The sequence below is a fragment of the Neoarius graeffei genome, chromosome 9, assembly GCF_027579695.1.
Source record: "Neoarius graeffei isolate fNeoGra1 chromosome 9, fNeoGra1.pri, whole genome shotgun sequence".
NCBI lineage: Eukaryota > Metazoa > Chordata > Actinopteri > Siluriformes > Ariidae > Neoarius > Neoarius graeffei.
The window spans coordinates 80316884-80337896 of NC_083577.1; the positions used below are offsets into that span (position 1 = coordinate 80316884).

Genomic DNA, 21013 nt, shown 5'->3' on the forward strand with positions numbered 1-21013 from the left:
TTAATTTGAGGGGGAGCAAGCCGGAGCACACTGCTTAATTTGAGGGGGAGCAAGCCGGAGCGCGCTGCTTAATTTGAGGGGGAGCAAGCCGGAGCGCGCTCCGGCAGCTATTTACACTGGATCCGGTGTCTGTAACACGTTTTTTTTTTTTCAAGCTGGTTCTCCCTCTCTGTCTGCAGCGTTAGTATGTAGCTTGACCTTCAAAATGGCGGACACCGGGGCATCACGTGACCCTATGACGTCAGGTGAAAAACCTCAATTGTTCAGACATTCTTGAATTAAGAAAGGCCAAATTAATCAAACACAGCTATGCTCTCCTTGAATGTATAACTTATTTTAATACATGACTTTATTTCTCCAAAACTGAAGCACCTTCACCTAAACCAGTAAAATTCGCACCACTCGCCGAGACTGCCAGGACTAAGGCCATTGAAAGTGGTATGCCTCTCGTACTACAGTGTGAAATATCAGACCCAGATGCCCCGGTTTGTTGGTTCAAGGATGGAATACAACTGCACACTAAAAATGGATTAGTGATCCAGTCAGAGGACTGCATACGAAGGCTGGTTGTTCCGAATGCAGAGCTCTGTCACGCAGGGGCGTACAACTGTGAGGCAATGGATGATGTCATTAAATTTAAGGTGTATGTCAAAGGTGATTTAAAACCTAGTTTAATACATGCTGAACGCACTAAAAGCAGTTTAATTCACTCAACACGCAATCGTTTTTTCATTAAAAATTTATATAAAACAGAATAGATGTATAACTAAAATAGTTACAATATATACAGTGTTTTGCAAAAGTATTCATCCCCCTTTGTGTTTGTCAGGTTTTGTCGCATTGCAAGCTGGAATTAAAATGGATTTTGGGGGGTAGTACCATTTGATTTACTGTACACAACATGCCTACAACTTTTAAAGGTGCAAATTGTTGTTTTATTGTGATACAAGCAGTAATTAAGATGGAATAAAAAACAGAAATCTGGAGTGTGCATAGGTATTCACCCCCCAAAGTCAATACTTTGTAGAGAAACCTTTTGCTGCAAGTCTCTTGGGGTATGTCTCTATTAGCTTAGCACATCTAGCCACTGGGATTTTTGCCCATTCCTCAAGGCAAAACTGCTCCAGCTCCTTCAAGTTAGATGGGTTGCGTTGGTGTACAGCAATCTTTAAGTTATGCCATAGATTCTCGATTGGATTGAGGTCTGAGCTTTGATTAGGCCATTCCAAGACATTTAAATGTTTCCCTTTAAACCACTCCAGTGTAGCTTTAGCAGTACGTTTAGGGTCATTGTCCTGCTGGAACGTGAACCTTCATCCCAGTCTCAAACCTCTGGCCGACTCAAACAGGTTTTCCTCCAGAACTGCCTTGTATTTAGTGCCATCCATCTTTCCTTCAGTCCTGACCAGCTTCCCTGTTCCTGCAGATGAAAAATATCCCCACAGCATGATACTGCCACCACCATGCTTCACTGTAGGAATGGTGTTCAGGGTGTTGGGTTTGTGCCACACATGGCATTTCCCATGATGGCCAAAAAGTTCAGTTTTAGTTTCATTTGACCAGAGAATCTTCTTCCATGTGTTTGGGGAGTCTGCCACATGCTGTTGGGCAAACTCCAAACGTAGTTTCTTATTTTTTTTCTTTAAGCAGTGGCTTTTTTTGGCCACTCTTCCATAAAGCCCCACTCTGTGGAGTGTATGGCTTAAAGTGGTCCTATGGACAGATACTCCCATCCCCGCTGTGGATCTTTGCAGCTCCTTCAGTGTTATTTTTGGTGTCTTTGTTGCATCTCTGATTAATGCCCTCCTTGCCCGGTCTGTGAGTTTTGGTGGGCAGCCTTCTCTTGTCAGGTTTGTAGTGGTGCCATATTCTTTCCATTTTGCTATAATGGATTTAATGGTGCTCCCTGGGATATTCAAAGTTTGGGATATTTCTTATAACCCAACCCTGATCTATACTTCTCCACAACTTTGTCTCTGACCTGTTTGGAGGCTCCTTGGTTTTCATGTTGCTTGCTTAGTAGTGCTGCAGAGTCAGGGTCCTTCCAGAACAGGTTGATTTATACAGACATCATGTGACACTTTGATTGCACACAGGTGGATCTTATGATGTGACTTAAGTGACTTGATTGGACCAGCTCTTATTTAGGGGTTTCATACAAAAGGGGGTGAATACCTATGCACACTCCAGATTTCTGAGGGGTGGGGGGGGTGTTCATCTTAATTACTGTTTGTGTCACAATAAAAAAAAAAAAATTCACCTTTAAAGTTGTAGGCTTGTTGTGTAAATCAAATGGTGCTAACCCTCCAAAAATCCATTTTAATTCCAGCTTGTAATGCGACAAAACAGGACAAACACCAAGGGGGATGAATACTTTTGTAAGACACTGTATTTAATTCACTATCACTATAATATAATATGGCTTTTTGCAATTCTTTAAATATACAAATGCTTTGGTTTCCTAGTGACATTCTTTCACTTAAGCTTTAACATACCTACAAACAAAATCTGCTTGGATTAAAACATGCTAAATTAAACTCTTTAGCTGCACGGCAGAAAGGTTCAACGCTCACCGAGACTGAGACCGAGACCGAGAAGAATGACATGACATCTGATGAACCGGACAGTGCAAGTGTTCCACAAAAAGAGCCCATAAGTTCCACAGCTCAGGTCTGGTGGTCCAGACAAGAGCAACAAGATATTCAGGAGTGTCCCACTGTTATCCGATCAGAAGAGATCAGATCAGAAGAGATCAAATCAGCCGAGATGTCTGATTCTGGAGTATTCAGTTACGAAACAAAGGATACCAACATCCTGAGTACTGTGGATCCACCAGGTGATTCCTCAGTCATCTTTGACATCTCAACCCATCTGATTACAATACTAACCCCTTCAGTCATGTCATGGTCACTAATCGTCATTATGCTGACCACTTCATGTGAATAGATCTTAGGTTAAATTTGAGATTTATTTATTTATTTATTTATTTATTTGAACCAATTATGTTATTTAAATGTGTTTTACTGCATGTGTCCAGAAACTAAACTTGCATCAACAGGAAGAAAATGGATGAAATAAGTCTAAGGTGAATGTCTGATTTCAGACAGTCAGTAAAATTGACTACGCAATTTCGGAAGTCAAATACATTTTAAATTTTACACACTATGAAGGATTTACCATGACATCACACAGAAATCTTTTAACTCTGCATACACACTTAGATACAGACGTAAATAATAAGGCTTTTAATTTGCAGGACCAACTAAGGAAAATATTACATTGATGATTCCAGTAATTTGCATGATAATTAAATGCATACTTAAATATTTTAATTTAGACAAACCGTTTGCCCAATATGCAAGTAGTACTACTTAAGAACTTTTTCATGATTATTTTTTTTTACCTTTGTATTCTGTTGCTTTTTTGTCATCATTGTTGAATGCCTTTAGAAATGAATAAGCCTTCATTCACTCTTGCGCTACTAATGTTACATTACATCCACATTATCATCGTCTGATTGTTTTCTTTGTCTGAGTTTATTGATTGATTGATTCTCTCTGAGTTTTACTGATTGTTGCATGCCCATTCTTTTTGCCATTTAATGCACCATCGTTTTTCTTATATGACAATCATGTTAAAGCAATGATCTATTGCAATATCTCTAGGGAAACAATACATTTAATCAACATACTGTATATGTTCTATATAGATATGAGTAACGATTACAAATGTCTTTCTCCACTGATGCCCGTAGTGACACCAGTGATGTTCTCCACTCTCACTGAAGCTCAGAGGAATAAATCTGCTGTAGTTGGAGAGCCGTTTGAATTGGAATGCGAGGTCTCAGATGCCGCTGCACATGTACGCTGGTACAAAGACAGAAATGAGCTGTCATGTGAAGCTGGAGTTTTGGTTCAGTCTGAAGGTACAATCAGAAAACTCTCTGTGCAGTCAGCTGAACTATCTCACAGTGGAACATACAGCTGCAAGACAGATGCTGATGCAATCACATTCAAAATGGCTATCAAAGGTGATTTGCAGATTCCTTGATTTGAAACACTACGATAGTTATTTAACTTCAACAAAGTATTTTCTATCAATGTAGTGACACTATATACAGTAAATAGAAAACAATAAAGCTTATATTTGAAGCAGCCATGTTGCACAGTAGCAAAATCATAATTGTTCAATTATTTACAACCCCAAAATCAGAAAAAGTCGGGACGGTATGTTGAAATTGAAACCGAAAACAATTATTTTGACCTGTATTGCACGCAAAAATTTTGATTCTTGCAACGCATTTCAAAAAAAAAAAGTTGGAACAGTAAAGCATTTCCCGCGTTATAATGTCGCCAGGGTGGCACGGTGGTGTAGTGGTTAACGCTGTCGCCTCACAGCAAGAAGGTCTGGGTTTGAGCCCCGTGGCCGGCGAGGGCCTTTCTGTGCGGAGTTTGCATGTTCTCCCCGTATCCGCGTGGGTTTCCTCCGGGTGCTCCGGTTTCCCCCACAGTCCAAAGACATGCAGGTTAGGTTAACTGGTGACTCTAAATTGACCGTAGGTGTGAATGTGAGTGTGAACAGTTGTCTGTGTCTATGTGTCAGCCCTGTGATGACCTGGCGACTTGTCCAGGGTGTACCCCGCCTTTTGCCCGTAGTCTGCTGGGATAGGCTCCAGCTTGCTTGCGACCCTGTAGAACAGGATAAAGCGGCTACAGATAAGAGATGAGATGAGATAATGTCGCCATTCCTCCTTACAAACACCTAAAAGATGTTTAGGGGCTGAAAACACCAAGTGATGAAGTGTTTCAGGTGTTATTTTGTTCCATTCTTCCTGCAAACAGGTCTTAAAGTGTGCAACAGGACGGGGTCATATTTGTTGTTGACCTCATGAATTTTATTGATTTTCCAAAATAAACACATTTTGATTCTTGCAACACATTTCAAAAAAGTTGGGACAGTAAAGCATTTCCCACTTTATAACGTTGCCATTCGTTCTCACAACACTTAAAAGATGTTTAGGGACCGAAGACCCCAAGTGATGAAGCATTTCAGGAGTTATTTTGTCCCATTATTTCTGCAAACAGGTCTTAAGGTGTGCAACAGTACAGGGCCATTGTTGTTGTTGTTATATTTTTCATTTCAAAATTCTCTACACATTCTCTATTGGGGATAGAACAGACAGGCACCCTCTTCTTCCACAGCCATGCCTTTGTAATGTGTGCAGAATGTGGTTTTGCACCATCTTTGTGAAATCTCCCTGGAAAAGATGTCACCTTGAAGGCAGCATTATGTTGCTCCAGAGTCTCAGTGTACTTTTCTGCATTAATGCTTCATCACAGAAGTGTAAGTTACTTTTACCAAGGGCACTGACACAACCCCATACCATGACCAACCCTGGCTTTTGGACTTGTTCCTGGTAACAGTCTGGATGGTCCTTTTCATCTTTGGTCCGGAGCACACGGCGTCGATTTCTTCAAAAAAGACCTGGAATACTGATTCGTCTGACCACAACACACATTTCCACTGTGTGATGGTCCATCCCACATGCCTCCGAGCCCAGAGAAGTCAACGGTGCTTCTGGACACAGTTAACATAAGGCTTCCTTTTTGCACAGTAAAGCTTTAACTGGCATTTGTGGATGCAACTCTGTATTGTCGTGCTGTACAAAGGTTTGCTCAAGTAATCCCGAGCCCATATGATTCTATCAGCTATAGATGAATGATGGTTCTTGATGCCGTGCCATCTGAGGGATCGGAGATCATGGGCGTTCAGATTAGGCTTGAGCCCTTGTCCTTTATGCATCAAAATTCCTCCAGATTCCTTGCATCACTTCATGCTATTATGCAGCATCGAGGGTGAAATATTCAACTCCCTTCCTATCTTTCTTTGAGAAACATTAAACATTTCAATCATTTTCTCACACATTTGTTGACAAACTGGAGATCCTCAACCCATTTTTACTCCTCAAAGACGAGGCCTTTCCTGGATACTGATTTTGCACCAAATCATGATTACAATCACCTGTTAACATTATCTGTTTGAAATCGCATCATTATTTTGTAGTTTTACTTCATTATTAGCCCTAAATTTCCCCCGTCCCAACCTATTTTGGAATGTGTTACAGGCCTGCAATGCAGGAATGGATGTATATTAATAAATGAAATTAAGTTGACCAGACAAAACTTGAAATATCTTGGGTTCATACCATCTGCAAAGAAATACAAGTCAAAGTAAATTTAGAAATCACTGCTTTCTTTATTTTCTGTGAAGATTCTCAGTCATCCAGGTCATGGTAAACTGTGGGTGGTAAAAGAGAGCAACTGGACTTGCTTGAAGATTCTTGAAGACGTTTCACCTCTCATCCGAAAGGCTTCTTCAGTTCTGTCTGACTGGTAGGGAGCATCAGGTATTTATCCTCTCATGGATGAAAAGCTCATCTAAGGTGTCATTGAGTCATCCTGTTGGTGTGGGTCACCGGGGGCTGGTTGTGAACGGCCTCGAGAGTCATTAGGATGATCAATGGATTGCCCGTTAGGGTGAGCAATGGAATGCTGATTCTCTCTGTCCTCCTGTGAGTCACTGAAAACAGCTGGGTTTTGGTGTGCATTCAGTTGTCTGGGAAGTGTGCCAAGGACTGCATTGTAGGTGGCAGATAAATGATGTCTTAGCCCATGTTTACATTAGACCTTATCAGCGGATCATCAGATTAACGTTTTTAAAACGATTCGCGTGCACACAGCAACGCCAATACACGGATACGCTCGGCTCCGCAGGCATCCTGCGCTCCAAATCACTCCGCCCTGAACAGCGAGTGCCCTCTGGAGGGTGCGCACTCCAGCCTTGCGCAGCTCACAGAGCGCGCGAGTGAAGTGCACGAGCAGTGATTCGGGACTGAGCCGCTGTGTGTGTGATCCCGGCGCATATCACTTACCACTTGCAAGTGGAAGGATGGCAAGCCTAAAGACAATCATAACTACACAATGGGCAGTATTTGCATCAGTATTTGCAGTATTTTCATACTTTTATACTCTTTAATGAAAGGTGATACAAGGCGGAAGTCCGCACCGTTTTTCAGCAGTCGCGTCACATGACCAACGCCAGCGAATCAGGAAGGTGGATGTCACAGTGATGTTGTCCAATGAGACGCCAGCTAGAGCTCAGCACAGCGTATCCGCGTATTCTGAATGTTTACACAGCACCGGAGCTGACACGATCTGGATTGAATACGTGGACGCTGGCGGATTCCTGTTTCCCGGCGTTTCCAGGCGGTTTAATGTAAACGGACAGTGCATCCACGAAGAAAACGAGACAGATACGGTCGAATGTAAACGTAGCCTTAGACCCCCACCTCTGTTCAGTGATGGCCGTTCCAGGTTGACAAAAATGGCTTCTTTAAGTCCTCGCTCATACCAACGATCCTCTCTGGCTAAAATGCACACGTTGCAATCCTGAAATGAGTGTCCTTTGTTGTTAAGATGAAGGTAGACAGCAGAGTCCTGGCCTGAGGAACTGGCTCTCCTGTGTTGAGCCATGCGCCTGTGAAGCGGTTGTTTTGTCTCCCCAATATATGCGTCCGTGCATTCCTCACTGCACTGAATGGCATACACTATGTTGTCCTGTTTGTGTCTGGGTATTCTGTCCTTAGGGTGGACCAGTTTCTGCTTCAGAGTGTTACTGGGTCTGAAATGTACCTGAATGTTGTGTTTGTAGAAGATCCTCCTGAGTTTCTCAGATAGACCAGAAATGTAGGGAATGACAATGTTCTTGCGTTTGTTCCTGTTACCTTGCGTTTGTTATCCTGTTCGGATGAGAGGTGAAACGTCTTCAAGAATCTTCAAGCAAGTCCAGTTGCTCTCTTTTACCACCCACAGTTTCTTTATTTTCATTTTCCATACCGTCCTAACTTTTTCCCATTTGGGGCCGTATATCATTTCATGTAAAGATTAGGAAGTTGAGGTTTGGATCACTGCTGGGTTTAGTGCCTTTTTTTATAATAATGTGAATCTTATTTTTTTTAAAGTTACTATAATTCATGTAGATTTTACACTGATTGACTATAAAACAAAACATCCTTAAGATTATTTTTCTTTGTCTAATATGTTGACATTATTTTCTGTTCATGCTGCTCACAACTATGTAGCTGGACCTATGACGTTCAAACCACTTTCAGAGATGGAGAGGAACAGGTCCACTGAATTTGACTCGCCAACTGTTCCGGAATATGAGATTTCAGACTCTGAAAGCCAGGTTTGCTGGTATAACGATGACACAGAACTTGTCTCAGATGGTGAACTAAATATCCAAAGAGATACCAATCAATCAACCGAGATTTCTGACAGTGGAGATTCCGTCTTTGGCAGTCCTGATGATCCCGTGTCTTTCAAGATGGAGAGTCAAGGTGATTTTCCAGCCAACTTAAAAATTCAAACAAATTAATGATATATTAACGACATATAAGATATAGTATATAATTTGCAATTATATTCCCGAATAAAATTTACCTATCCTCCAGTGTTAATGGAGGTGGTGATGGTTGGGACATGAACAAACTCTAAGAGCTCTCTCATCCCAAAGACAATCACTTCAAATATAAATAAAACCTGTTGGCAGTAAAATAATCCAACCAAATCTGAACAGTGATTTGAGATAAATACGTTCCAATCTATTATATAAAATCATCACTTGGTCCTTGTTATAGTCTACCATAGTCTACCTGTAGATGAGCTAGAGAGTAGGACTGAAATAAAGAGCTACATAGAAAAAAAATAAATAAAATTTACATTACATTATTAGTGTTGATTATTACAAATTACATGACTTTTTGCACAAGCTTTAGTATGTCAGGCTACAGTATAATATTCATATCTCTGGCATGTAACACTTGGCAGGCTTGTAGTACATGAGTCCAACTTGTGCCCTAATTTTAAGGACTCATGACTTGATTTGGACTTGAGCACCGATGACTCAGACTTGGACTCAGACTTGTCCTGCATTCAGACTTGTAAATTGGAGACGAGGACTCGGATTTTTTCTTTATTTTTTTATAACATGCCATCATAATTTGGCATAAGATATTTATATCTACATTCATTTTTATACTAATTTTCTGCAAGAGATACACATTCACCTGTTCATACGTCATGTTCAGAAACAAACTCACGTTAATGGCGCTAAAATGCCTGGAGAAACGCCCCTAGGATTGTCCGCTTTGTTTATACAGACTTCTCGTGCAGTGGGAAAAAATGTACTGCTGTGTGTTCCATATGTAGAAGAACTATCGAGGAGACGACGGGGACGACCTCGAACTTCAATCGTCATTTGGCGAGACTCCACCCAGAGAAGGAAGTGACACGCTATGTTCATTGCTCTGTTGATAGTGGGCGGGGCTTGCTTGCTGAGCGATGAACTAGCTAGTGTTAACCCTCTCTCATGTTATTTGCCCTGTTGATAGTGGGCGGGGCTTGCTGAGCGATGAACAAGCTTTTTATCTGTAACCTATTAACTAAAATGGGGCAGTCGAGCAGTAACGTTAGTCCGACACAGTAGCAGAGACGCTTTCACATAAAGGCAGCAACAGCCACCGTCAAATGGTGCAGTTGGAGTCTTGTTCTCGGACTCGACTCAAAATTTTCTTGAATGACTTGGACTTGAACACTAGGGACTCAGGCTACATCCACACGACAACGGCAACGAGATTTAAAGAAAAAAATATTGCGTCCACATGGGCAACGGATCAGTAAAATATCAGGTACATATGGCAACGCAACGCTTGCTGAAAATGATGCAATACACATGCCACACCTCTAGGGGCGCTGTAAGACGGTCCCATCGGAGACACCAGAATAATAGAAGAAGTAAGGATGCATGTGCATAAACTATTATGTGCAAGACTTCATATTAGCCACAGTCAGAAAAATCTGTTCGTAAAATTACGTTATAATGACCAACTACAATGAAAAGTATTTTTCCAGTCTCACCTGTGAAAGGTAATCCCATGTGATCTCGTTTGGACGGCAAACCTGTTGGTACAGTTAAACGCAGCACATGAATGAGGCATCTTTATTCTCCGCTTTGCCCCATCCAATATGGCGGCGAGGATGACGTATGATTCTACGCGGAAGGCGGCATCTTTAATGGTCCGGAATAAATTGAATGCTACACGTTGATGGATTAATTTGTTGTTCTACGCCCTTTTTGAGGAATGTATTGTAGGACTTAAACCAACATCTGAAGAGGTGAGATCGCTCCTTTTTTTCCCCTATTTTTGCTGGCGGGATTGACTCTGCCCTAAGGGCTATTCTCTCTCTCTCTCTCTTTGCACCATTACACAATAAATATTCACAGTGAAAATATTTTGTAAGCGCGTTTCATGAGCCAAGTTATAGGATTTGTTGACAACTCGCATCGAGTTCGTTACACTTCTACCCGGCGTGAAGCACTGACAGTCATGTGGTTGTGACGTCATCATAAACAAATCCGTTCTACTCATCCAGACAACTTCGCAACGGCGCCGTTGCCAGATCTTTCCACTGTGGAACCCGTTCTCAAAAGATTTCGTTTTGGGGCACCCAAACGCCGGTGCCGTGTGGACGCCAGGCCGAAACGATAAACAATTTTATCAGATTCACCTGAATCCGTTGCCGTGTGGACAGGGCCTCAGACTCTGGGTTTAGTGACTCGACTCCAACACTGACACTTGGTTGCCAAAAATTATCCTATCTTCGATTTCCAAAAGCTCCGGTGTCAAGTTAAAGTTGACACCGGGCCTGTCTCAAACCTTCTACTGTAGCCCTTTAAACTTAGCTCACAACTATGCAATTACTTCATTTACAAATAGAAAATATGCTTTGATTAGCATGACTGATTCTTTCGATAAACCAGATGAAAATTGTACAGGACCAGATGTTTCCATTTTGTATACATCTGATTCAGCAGTCACATTTCTTCTAAATCGTAAAATTTCCATAGCTCCTCCCATAAGGTTCTCAGCCCTTCCAGAGGTGGCAAGAAACAAGTTCGTTGAAGCAGGCTGCCCTATTATACTTCAGTGTGAAATCTCTGAGTCAGCTGCCCAAGTGTCCTGGTTCAAAGACGGAGTGCCACTCCTTCAAGACTTGACTTCAGGACTTGACATCAAATCAGAGGGCACCATGAGGGCACTGATCATCGAATCAGCTGAGCTCAAACACTCGGGCATGTATTGCTGTGAAGCTGGCGATGATCGTATAGAATTCAAGGTGGATGTTGCAGGTGATTGAGTCCACATATTTTCTCAAAACCACTAACATGTCAAATAACACTTCATGCATTAAATGTTTTAGTATGTCAGGCTATAATATTCATATCTCGGGCATGTAACACTTGGCAGGCTTGTAGTACACGAGTCCAACTTGTGCCCTAATTTTAAGGACTCATGACTTGACTTGGACTTGAGCATCGATGACTCAGACTTGTACTGCATTCAGACTTGTAAATTGGAGACGAGGACTCGGATTTTTTCTTTATTTTTTTATAACATGCCATAATAATTTGGCATAAGATATTTATATCTACATTCATTTTTATACTAATGTTCTGCAAGAGATGCACATTCACCTGTTCATACGTCATGTTCAGGAACAAACTCACGTTAATGGCGCTAAAATGCCTGGAGAGACGCCACTAGGATTGTCCGCTTTGCTTCTACAGACTTCTCGTGCAGTGGGAAAAAATGCCCTGCTGTGTGTTCCATATGTAGAAGAACTATCGAGGAGACGACGGGGACGACCTCGAACTTCAATCGTCATTTGGCAAGACTCCACCCAGAGAAGGAAGTGACACGCTATGTTCATTGCTCTGTTGATAGTGGGCGGAGCTTGCTTGCTGAGCGATGAACTAGCTAGTGTTAAACCTCTCTCATGTTATTTGCCCTGGTGACAGTGGGCGGGGCTTGCTGAGTGATGAACAAGCTTTTTATCTGTAGCCTATTAACTAAAATGGTGCAGTCGAGCAATAACGTTAGTCCAACACAGTAGCAGAGACGCTTTCGCATAAAGGCAGCAACAGCCACCATCAAATGGTGCAGTTGGAGTCTTGTTCTCGGACACGACTCGAAATTTTCTTGAATGACTTGGACTTGAACACTAGGGACTCAGACTCTAGGTTTAGTGACTCGACTCCAACATTGACACTTGGTTGCCAAAAATTATCCTATCTTCGATTTCCAAAAGCTCCGGTGTCAAGTTAAAGTTGACACCGGGCCTGTCTCAAACCTTCTACTGTAGCCCTTTAAACTTAGCTTACAACTATGCAATTACTTCATTTACAAATAGAAAATATGCTTTGATTAACATGACTGATTCTTTCGATAAACCAGATGAAAATTGTACAGGAGCAGATGTTTCCATTTTGTATACATCTCATTCAGCAGTCACATTTCTTCTAAATCGTAAAATTTCCATAGCTCCTCCCATAAGGTTCTCAGCCCTTCCAGAGGTGGCAAGAAACAAGTTCATTGAAGCAGGCTGCCCTATTATACTTCAGTGTGAAATCTCTGAGTCAGCTGCCCAAGTGTCCTGGTTCAAAGACGGAGTGCCACTCCTTCAAGACTTGACTTCAGGACTTGACATCAAATCAGAGGGCACCATGAGGGCACTGATCATCGAATCAGCTGAGCTCAAACACTCGGGCATGTATTGCTGTGAAGCTGGCGATGATCGTATACAATTCAAGGTGGATGTTGCAGGTGATTGAGTCCACATATTTTCTCAAAACCACTAACATGTCAAATAACACTTCATGCATTAAATGTTTTGTCCTCATATAAAATCTGAATAAGTAAATGTATATAATCAAATACTGAGAACCTCATTTGAAAGTGTAGATTGTGCTCAATGATGGATCCCTCGAAAAATATAACCCTTATTATTAAACCTAAACCATTTAAGGGGTCCAAATCTATAAGGATAGTTTTCAGTTCTTTACTATTCATTGTAATTGTCTGGTAAATGCATCACATATTTCAGCAACAACATGTAAAAAAGTTCCTTTCATAGTCATGAAAATATTTTTTGCTGTAATTATCTCCCCCTCGTCCATTAGTAAACTGCCACATAAAAAAAAAATGGCAGAGAAAAATTGTGTACAAATCTAGTAATACCATTTCTTTGAATGAATGAAAACACTCCTAGCTTCACCAGTGATGTTCAAAGCTGTCCCTGAGACTGAGAAGACCAAGTCATTTGAAGCAGGCGCATCTATCATTCTCCAGTGCGAGATATCTGAGCCCACTGCCCTGGTCCAGTGGTACAAGGATGGGACTCAGCTCTTCCCTCAATCTGGAGTTTTCTTCCAATCAGAGCACACCATGAGGACATTGGTTATCCTGTCAGCCACGTTTTCCCACTCTGGGGTTTACAGTTGTAAAACAGCTGATGATGTCAGCGAATTTTATGTGGACATTAAAGGTGACCTCCAAAGTTTATCTGAACCACTGCCATATAACTAACAAATTGTGTACTGTCCGACTTTCACTGGTTGAAAGCAATGGATCCATTCTGCTGCTTCTAGATAATCATGTTCATAAAACAGATGCATAGAGTCATTTGCAACATTTATGCCATGTTTGCTGGCTGTAGTTGCAATCTACCCATCTTCTTGGTGCCTTCTGTTTACAAAGGAATCGTGCAAGGGGAAAAGCATGTCCATTACATTGCTCAACTGCAATTCATCCTCATAAAGCTTTATTTAATGCTATTTCTTTCTATTTAGTTTGCCTGTTAAGGGTGGAGACCATCTGCAACACCTCATGATAATGCATGCTTGATTTGAAAATAATGGAGCACACATGGATGGAAAAATGACTCTAGGAATCAAATTGTGTAATTCATATTCTTCTGTAGCACCCCCTGTGACATTTGGCTACATCCCAGAGGAAGAGCTTCACAGAAATGTAGTGGAACAAGACAGTCTCTTCCTTTGTTGTGAGGTGTCCAGATCTGATGCCACTACACAATGGTACAAAGATGGAGTTGAGATACAGACCAGTGACAAAGTCAGAATGGAGACAGAACACACCATGAGAAAACTGATAATCCAATCTGTTCGAATGTCAGACGCTGGGACATACACATGTCGTGCAGGAGGCAGTGCCTTAATATTCAAGGTGAATGTACGAGGTATGTGTAACACCTTGAACATATTTGACCTGCATATACAGTACACATATACAAATATATATGCATACACAGATGGAAAGTTAAAGCTAGACTGCCTTTCAGATTTTTCAAGTATAGGTCGTAAAAATAATTTTCCCCGACACCCGATTATTTTTGTTTAGTGGACCGAAAGCTACTGAATTTGAATCACAGACTTCCAATTTTATTAGTTTTTTTTTTAATCGAACAATTAATGAATTTAGGGCAATGTGGCCCTAAATTCACCACTATTTTTTCCTGCTTCACCATGACGCAATACAAGATACTATGTCATGCATCACGTGGTGGGCTTTCCCCATTCACATAAGGCATTGTGGGATACAAATTTGAAACAGGAGAGAAAATTGGAGGACGTGAGTGTGCGAATGAAGCGTGGAAGACCGACGACAGTAACGGACAGCGAGAAGAAAAGACGTTATGTTATATACGAAGGAAAGGAAATGCAGGACCAAACTAATAAATATCGGTGGTCAGTGAGCACCTCAGTGTGATCAGCTGTTCGTTTAGTGACAGAATGATATAACTGTAAGTGCACGCTCAAAGGTAAACCTGCACATGTACATACACACGGACTTCCTCTGTTTGTTTGACTGTGCCAAGTGAACGATTTCATGCACATTATTTGCTCGAGAATCCCCTCAAATTAAATAACTTCGCAGCCACAAAATGAACTGATTTTTTGTGAGATGTTACAGAAATAAACATATATCACAATGACTAAATTTCAGAGGGAATTAAATTTCACCGATTTTATGAAATCAAAAGGCAGTCATGCTTTAAACTAGGACAAATTTTGAGAAAATAAACCAAACCCATCAGAGGAAAGATGCAAGTATGTTCAGTTTCAGTTTGTATTATTCAATATTAAGTCTGTGGTTTACTGCTCAATATACTGCTTATTTAAAATGATCTACTGCTTAGGTAAGTATATTGGGGAATGAAACATGACTAAAAGCTTTTTCTACTCTCGTCATTCATTTTTCAGATACTTTAACAAAAGATTTTATGTCCTTATAACTCATACTGTAAGTTTAAAGGAACAGTCCACCGTACTTCCATAATGAAATATGCTCTTATCTGAATTGAGACGAGCTGCTCCGTACCTCTCCAAGCTTTGCGCGACCTCCCAGTCAGTCAGACGCGCTGTCACTCCTGTTAGCAATGTAGCTAGGCTCAGCATGGCCAATGGTATTTTTTGGGGCTGTAGTTAGATGCGACCAAACTCTTCCACGTTTTTCCTGTTTACATAGGTTTATATGACCAGTGATATGAAACAAGTTCAGTTACACAAATTGAAACGTAGCGATTTTCTATGCTATGGAAAGTCCGCACTATAATGACAGGCGTACTAACACCTTCTGCACGCTTCGGCAGCGCATTGATACGGAGCTCAGATCTCAATGCGCTGCCGAAGCGCGCAGAAGGTGTTAGTACGCCTGTCATTATAGTGCGGACTTTCCATAGCACAGAAAATCGCTACGTTTCAATTTGTGTAACTGAACTATTTTCATATCACTGGTCATATAAACCTATGTAAACAGGAAAAACGCGGAAGAGTTTGGTCGCATCTAACTACAGCCCCAAAAAATACCATTGGCCATGCTGAGCCTAGCTACATTGCTAACAGGAGTGACAGCGCGTCTGACTGCGTCTGACTGACTGGGAGGTCGCGCAAAGCTCGGAGAGGTACGGAGCAGCTCGTCTCAATTCAGATAAGAGCATATTTCATTATGGAAGTACGGTGGACTGCTCCTTTAAGAAGGGTTATTTATCTTTCTTTTTTTTTTTTTGCTCAATAGAGCCCCCAGTAATGATTGTCTATCCCAAAGAAGATGTTCACCTTGATCGACATGTTCCAGAGGAAATTGTTCTCAGCTGTGAACTTTCGCGTACAAATGGGAAAGTGATTTGGTTCAAGGATGGACAGAAACTTCAAGAAAGTGAAAATATGAAATTGAAAACAGAAGGTCCATACAGGAGACTGAAGATTCTTCACAGCAGAGTTGAGGACTCAGGAGAGTATGTCTGTGACACTGCTGATGACTCAAAATTCTTTCATTTAAGCATAAAAGGTATATAATATCCATATTATGGGAAAAATATAAAATTGTGAATGTTCACTATGCCAGTGTCCAACTTACAAGACGAAAAACATAAATGTACCACATGCATTCATTCATTCTCCTTCTACTTTACCTGATGGAGGTTGAGGTGGCAACAGGTTAAGTAGGTCAGCCGAGCCTTTTCTATCCTTCTTAGCTCTATTCTGGGGCTATTCTGCATTACTGAGTTCCTCATCCATCACGGAATGTAAGCTCAGCAACCCAGCAGAGGAACCTCATTTCAACTACCTGTACTTCCAGGGATCTATATTGATCAAAACAGAGAGCTTTGTTGGAAAACTGAGAACTTGCTTTACCACCACAGACCAGGACAATGACTGTAACTCTGTTACTGCTGACCTGATTCATTTGTCATTTACAATCATCCATCCATTATCCATAATCGCTTATCCTGTGCAGAGTCGTGGGCAAGCTGGAGCCTATCCCAGCTGACTATGGGCGAGAGGCGGGGTACACCCTGGACAAGTCGCCAGGTCATCACAGGGCTGACACATAGAGACAAACAACCACTCACATTCACACCTACGGTCAATGTAGAGCCACCAATTAACCTAATCTGTATGTCTTTGGACTGTGGGGGAAACCAGAGCACCTGGAGGAAACCCACGCGGACACAGGGAGAACATGCAGCTCCACACAGTAAGGCCCCCGTCAGTTGCTGGGCTCGAACCCAGAACCTTCTTGCTGTGAGCTGACAGTGCTAACCACTACACCACCGTGCCACCTCACTTATAATAATGAATAAGTTAATGTACTAAATTCATCTACCAGGAGTAAGGTCTCTCCCTCATCTCAGTCCTTTCAAGGAGAGAAACATTGCCATGGACTTGGAGGTGCTGACTTTCCCAGCCACTTCATACTCATCAGCAGGGAAACAGTGAGGTTTGTGTTAGAGGTTAGTTGTGAATTGTGCCAAAAGAACATCATTGGCAAATATCAGGGATGTTGCTGGAATAATGGACGCCTGTCCTAACTTGCCAGTCTTGATATATTGTCCATGAAAACAAAAGCTGGAGTGAAGAAATGAGACACCATTGACAGTCAGACCCCCATCAAATGGTTCCAACTTAATGCCAAGAAACGTCATAACTCTCACTGAGGCTGAACTGCACAAAGTTCTATCTCATCTCATCTCATTATCTCTAGCCGCTTTATCCTGTTCTACAGGGTCGCAGGCGAGCTGGAGCCTATCCCAGCTGACTATGGGCGAAAGGCGGGGTACACCCTGGACAAGTCGCCAGGTCATCACAGGGCTGACACATAGACACACAACCATTCACACTCACATTCACACCTACGGTCAATTTAGAGTCACCAGTTAACCTAACCTGCATGTCTTTGGACTGTGGGGGAAACCGGAGCACCCGGAGGAAACCCACACGGACACGGGGAGAACATGCAAACTCCACACAGAAAGGCCCTCGCCGGCCACGGGGCTCGAACCTGGACCTTCTTGCTGTGAGGCGACAGCGCTAACCACTACACCACCGTGCCGCCACAAAGTTCTATACCCTAGTACAAACCCTATGCTCAGATACACTGTATTTCTGCAGTATCTCCCACAATATAGGCGGTACACTTCTCCAAATACACAAAACACATGTATACTAGATTAGCATAATCCCATGACCCATGACAAAGCTGTGCAAGAGTAAAAAGCTAGCTTAATGTTCCACAGCTGGGATAGAACCCACATTGTTTCTCCTAAATTCAACTATCAGATGGAGGCTCTTCTCTGTATCTCTGGCATTGACTTTCCAGGGGAGGCTGAGGAAGGTGATTCCCCTATAATTGAAACAAATTTTTTAACAATGGACCACCATCCCAGTTTGCCCATCCTAAGGCACTGCCCCAGATCCACACACAACATTGAAGAGATGTCAAACACACAACCACAACTTCAATTGCCTTCAACATCTCTGGCTGAAGCTCATCCACCCTGCATCCTTTCCACTATGAAGACTTCTACAGTAAGTGCCATAGGAACCTCAGTCATATAAATTGACTCCAAAAACATCAGCGACTTCTTGCACTGCTCCAACAATATCCCCAGTAGAGGTCAAATCTGTCCCGCACTTGCTCAGCAGCACTTGTACATAGACTCATGTCCCCCTTCAGAGGCACGGAACAGTTTGCCAGAACATCTTTGATGTCCAAAAGTTTTTAATAGCATCTACATACTCCTCCCATGCCAGAGATTTCACTTTTGGAACTGCTTTTGCTGCAGACCTTCTGGCTCTCATATACCTTTCAAATGAGTCAGGAGAGCCCTCCAAATCTTAAGACTTCCCTCACCACTGGCATCCACCAGCATGTGCTAGGGTTACCTCCATGACACACACTGACAGCCTTCCAGCCATAGCTTCTTGCAGCTGCCTCTATAATTGTGGGTTTAAATTTGGCCCTTTGAGCCTCAACATCTTTGATCAACAAGGGAGGAAGAAGTCCTCATTCTCATCAAATTCTTTGCCAGAAACTCCTAAAGAAACTAGACAGCTCTCCATAGTTTACCAGGCAGCAACGCTATTGTGCGCCAGCACAAACTCCAACTGTAAGGTCCTCAGTTTGGTACTGGTGAGCATCTCCAGACCTGACTGAGACCTATCTTTTGTGGGATGTCAAGAGTAGGAGAAAGAATACCCCAATGGTCTTTAAGCCCATACTTTGTATGGATGTGAGGCAGACTATATCTTGTCCATAGCTTTCCATCTCTGCCATGAACTCAGGCTCTGTCCTTGCCAGTGAAGTGACATTCCATATTCTCAAAGGACTACAAAATAGGCAAAAAGGAAACACATTCTGAGATGCATCCATCCATTATCCATAACCGCTTATCCTGTGCAGGGTCATGGGCAAGCTGGAGCCTATCTCAGCTGACTATGGGTGAGAGGCGGGGTACACCCTGGACAAGTCGCCAGATCATCACAGGGCTGACACATAAAGACAAACAAACATTCACACTCACATTCACGGTCAATTTAGAGTCACCAATTAACCGAACCTGCATGTCTTTGGACTGTGGGGAAACCAGAGCACCCAGAGGAAACCCATGCAGACACGGGGAGAACATGCAACCTCCACACAGAAAGGCCCTCGTCGGCCACTGGGCTTGAACCCAGAGCCTTCTTGCTGTGAGCCAACAGTGCTGACCACTACACCACCGTTCCGCCCCACATTCTGAGATACAACAAAATTTATTTTTGTTGATCTTAAAGCTGCAGACACCACATTTTCCAACAAAAATTAATTTTTTACCAATTTCACAGCCATCATGATAGCTGGAATCTATCTGATTCCTGATCTATCATCAGTTGTCCCAAGCCTAATGAATTCTGTTAAAATACATACAAATTTAACTTATTCAGGATACATTCTGAAAAGGCGCATGGTAAACAATTGTGCTGTTTAGTCATTCTCCGTTTTTACTCTAGACATCACTCAACACTGCAAAAAGAAACATTAAAGCAACTATTCTCTATACTGTCTTTTAAAAATGTATCAAGACCTGCATATAAATAGTTCAGTTTTGTATTCTGAATATGTATCACCATTACTTGTATTCTGTTACATCCCAGCCCTGTTTAGACCTGTAATAGATCTGTTCCATCTAAATAACATTCCTATTTGTCTGACAGCATCAGGTACTGACCTCCTTATTTGTATTCGTATAGAACCCCCAGTATGCATCGTTTCCCCAAGCCAATCCCAAATGGAACTTTGCCAGCAAATGTCAGAGAGGATGGTGCTGAGTTGCGAAATTTCCAGAGCCAATGCTTCTGTGCGCTGGTATCGAAATGGGCTTGAGGTAGAAGAGAACAACAACCTTATTCTCGAAGTTGATGGTGTTTACAGAAGACTCATTATACCAGAAACAACAGTCAGCGATTCTGCAGAATATGTGTGTGACACAGCTGATGACTCTGTGACATTCTTCGTAAACATTGCAGGTGCGTGATCTATACACCTCAAAACTGTCAATTGGGGAGAATGAAAGAAATCATACGCTATATGGCCAAATGTTTCTGGACACCTGACCATCACACCCATACAGTGGTGCTTGAAAGTTTGTGAACCCTTTAGAATTTTCTATATTTCTGCATAAATATGACCCAAAACCTCATCAGATTTTCGCACAAGTCCTAAACGTAGATAAAGAGAACCCAGTTAAACAAATGAGACAAAAATATTATCCTTGGTCATTTATTTATTGAGGAAAATGATCCAATATTACATATCTGTGAGTGGCAAAAGTATGTGAACCTCTAGGATTAGCAGTTAATTTGAAGGTGAAATTAAAGTCAAGTGTTTTCATTCAATGGGATGACAATCAGGTGTGAGTGGGCACCCTGTTTTATTTAAAGAACAGGGATCTATCAAAGTCTGATCTTCACAACACATGTTTGCAGAAGTGTATCATGGCACGAACAAAGGAGATTTCTGAGGACCTCAGAAAAAGCATTGTTGATGCTCATCAGGCTGGAAAAGGTTACAAAACCATCTCTAAAGAGTTTAGACTCCACCAATCCACAGTCAGACAGATTGTGTACAAATGGAGGAAATTCAAGACCATTGTTACCCTCCCCAGGAGTGGGCGACCAACAAAGATCACTCCAAGAGCAAGGTGTGTAATAGTCGGCGCGGTCACAAAGGACCCCAGGGTAACTTATAAGCAACTGAAGGCCTCTCTCACATTGG

At 42.0% G+C, this 21013-nt stretch overlaps 1 protein-coding gene across 1 annotated transcript in view; it reads left to right on the forward strand.

The window, feature by feature from the left end:
- The window catches only part of obsl1b (obscurin like cytoskeletal adaptor 1b), a 102138-nt gene that overhangs the window by 25161 nt on the left and 55964 nt on the right, over positions 1–21013 (forward strand). The window contains exons 7-9 of the mRNA XM_060930354.1: positions 13881–14156; positions 15995–16267; positions 19990–20265. Coding sequence (XP_060786337.1) covers positions 13881–14156; positions 15995–16267; positions 19990–20265 — 825 coding nt within the window. The remainder of the gene's footprint in view (positions 1–13880; positions 14157–15994; positions 16268–19989; positions 20266–21013) is intronic.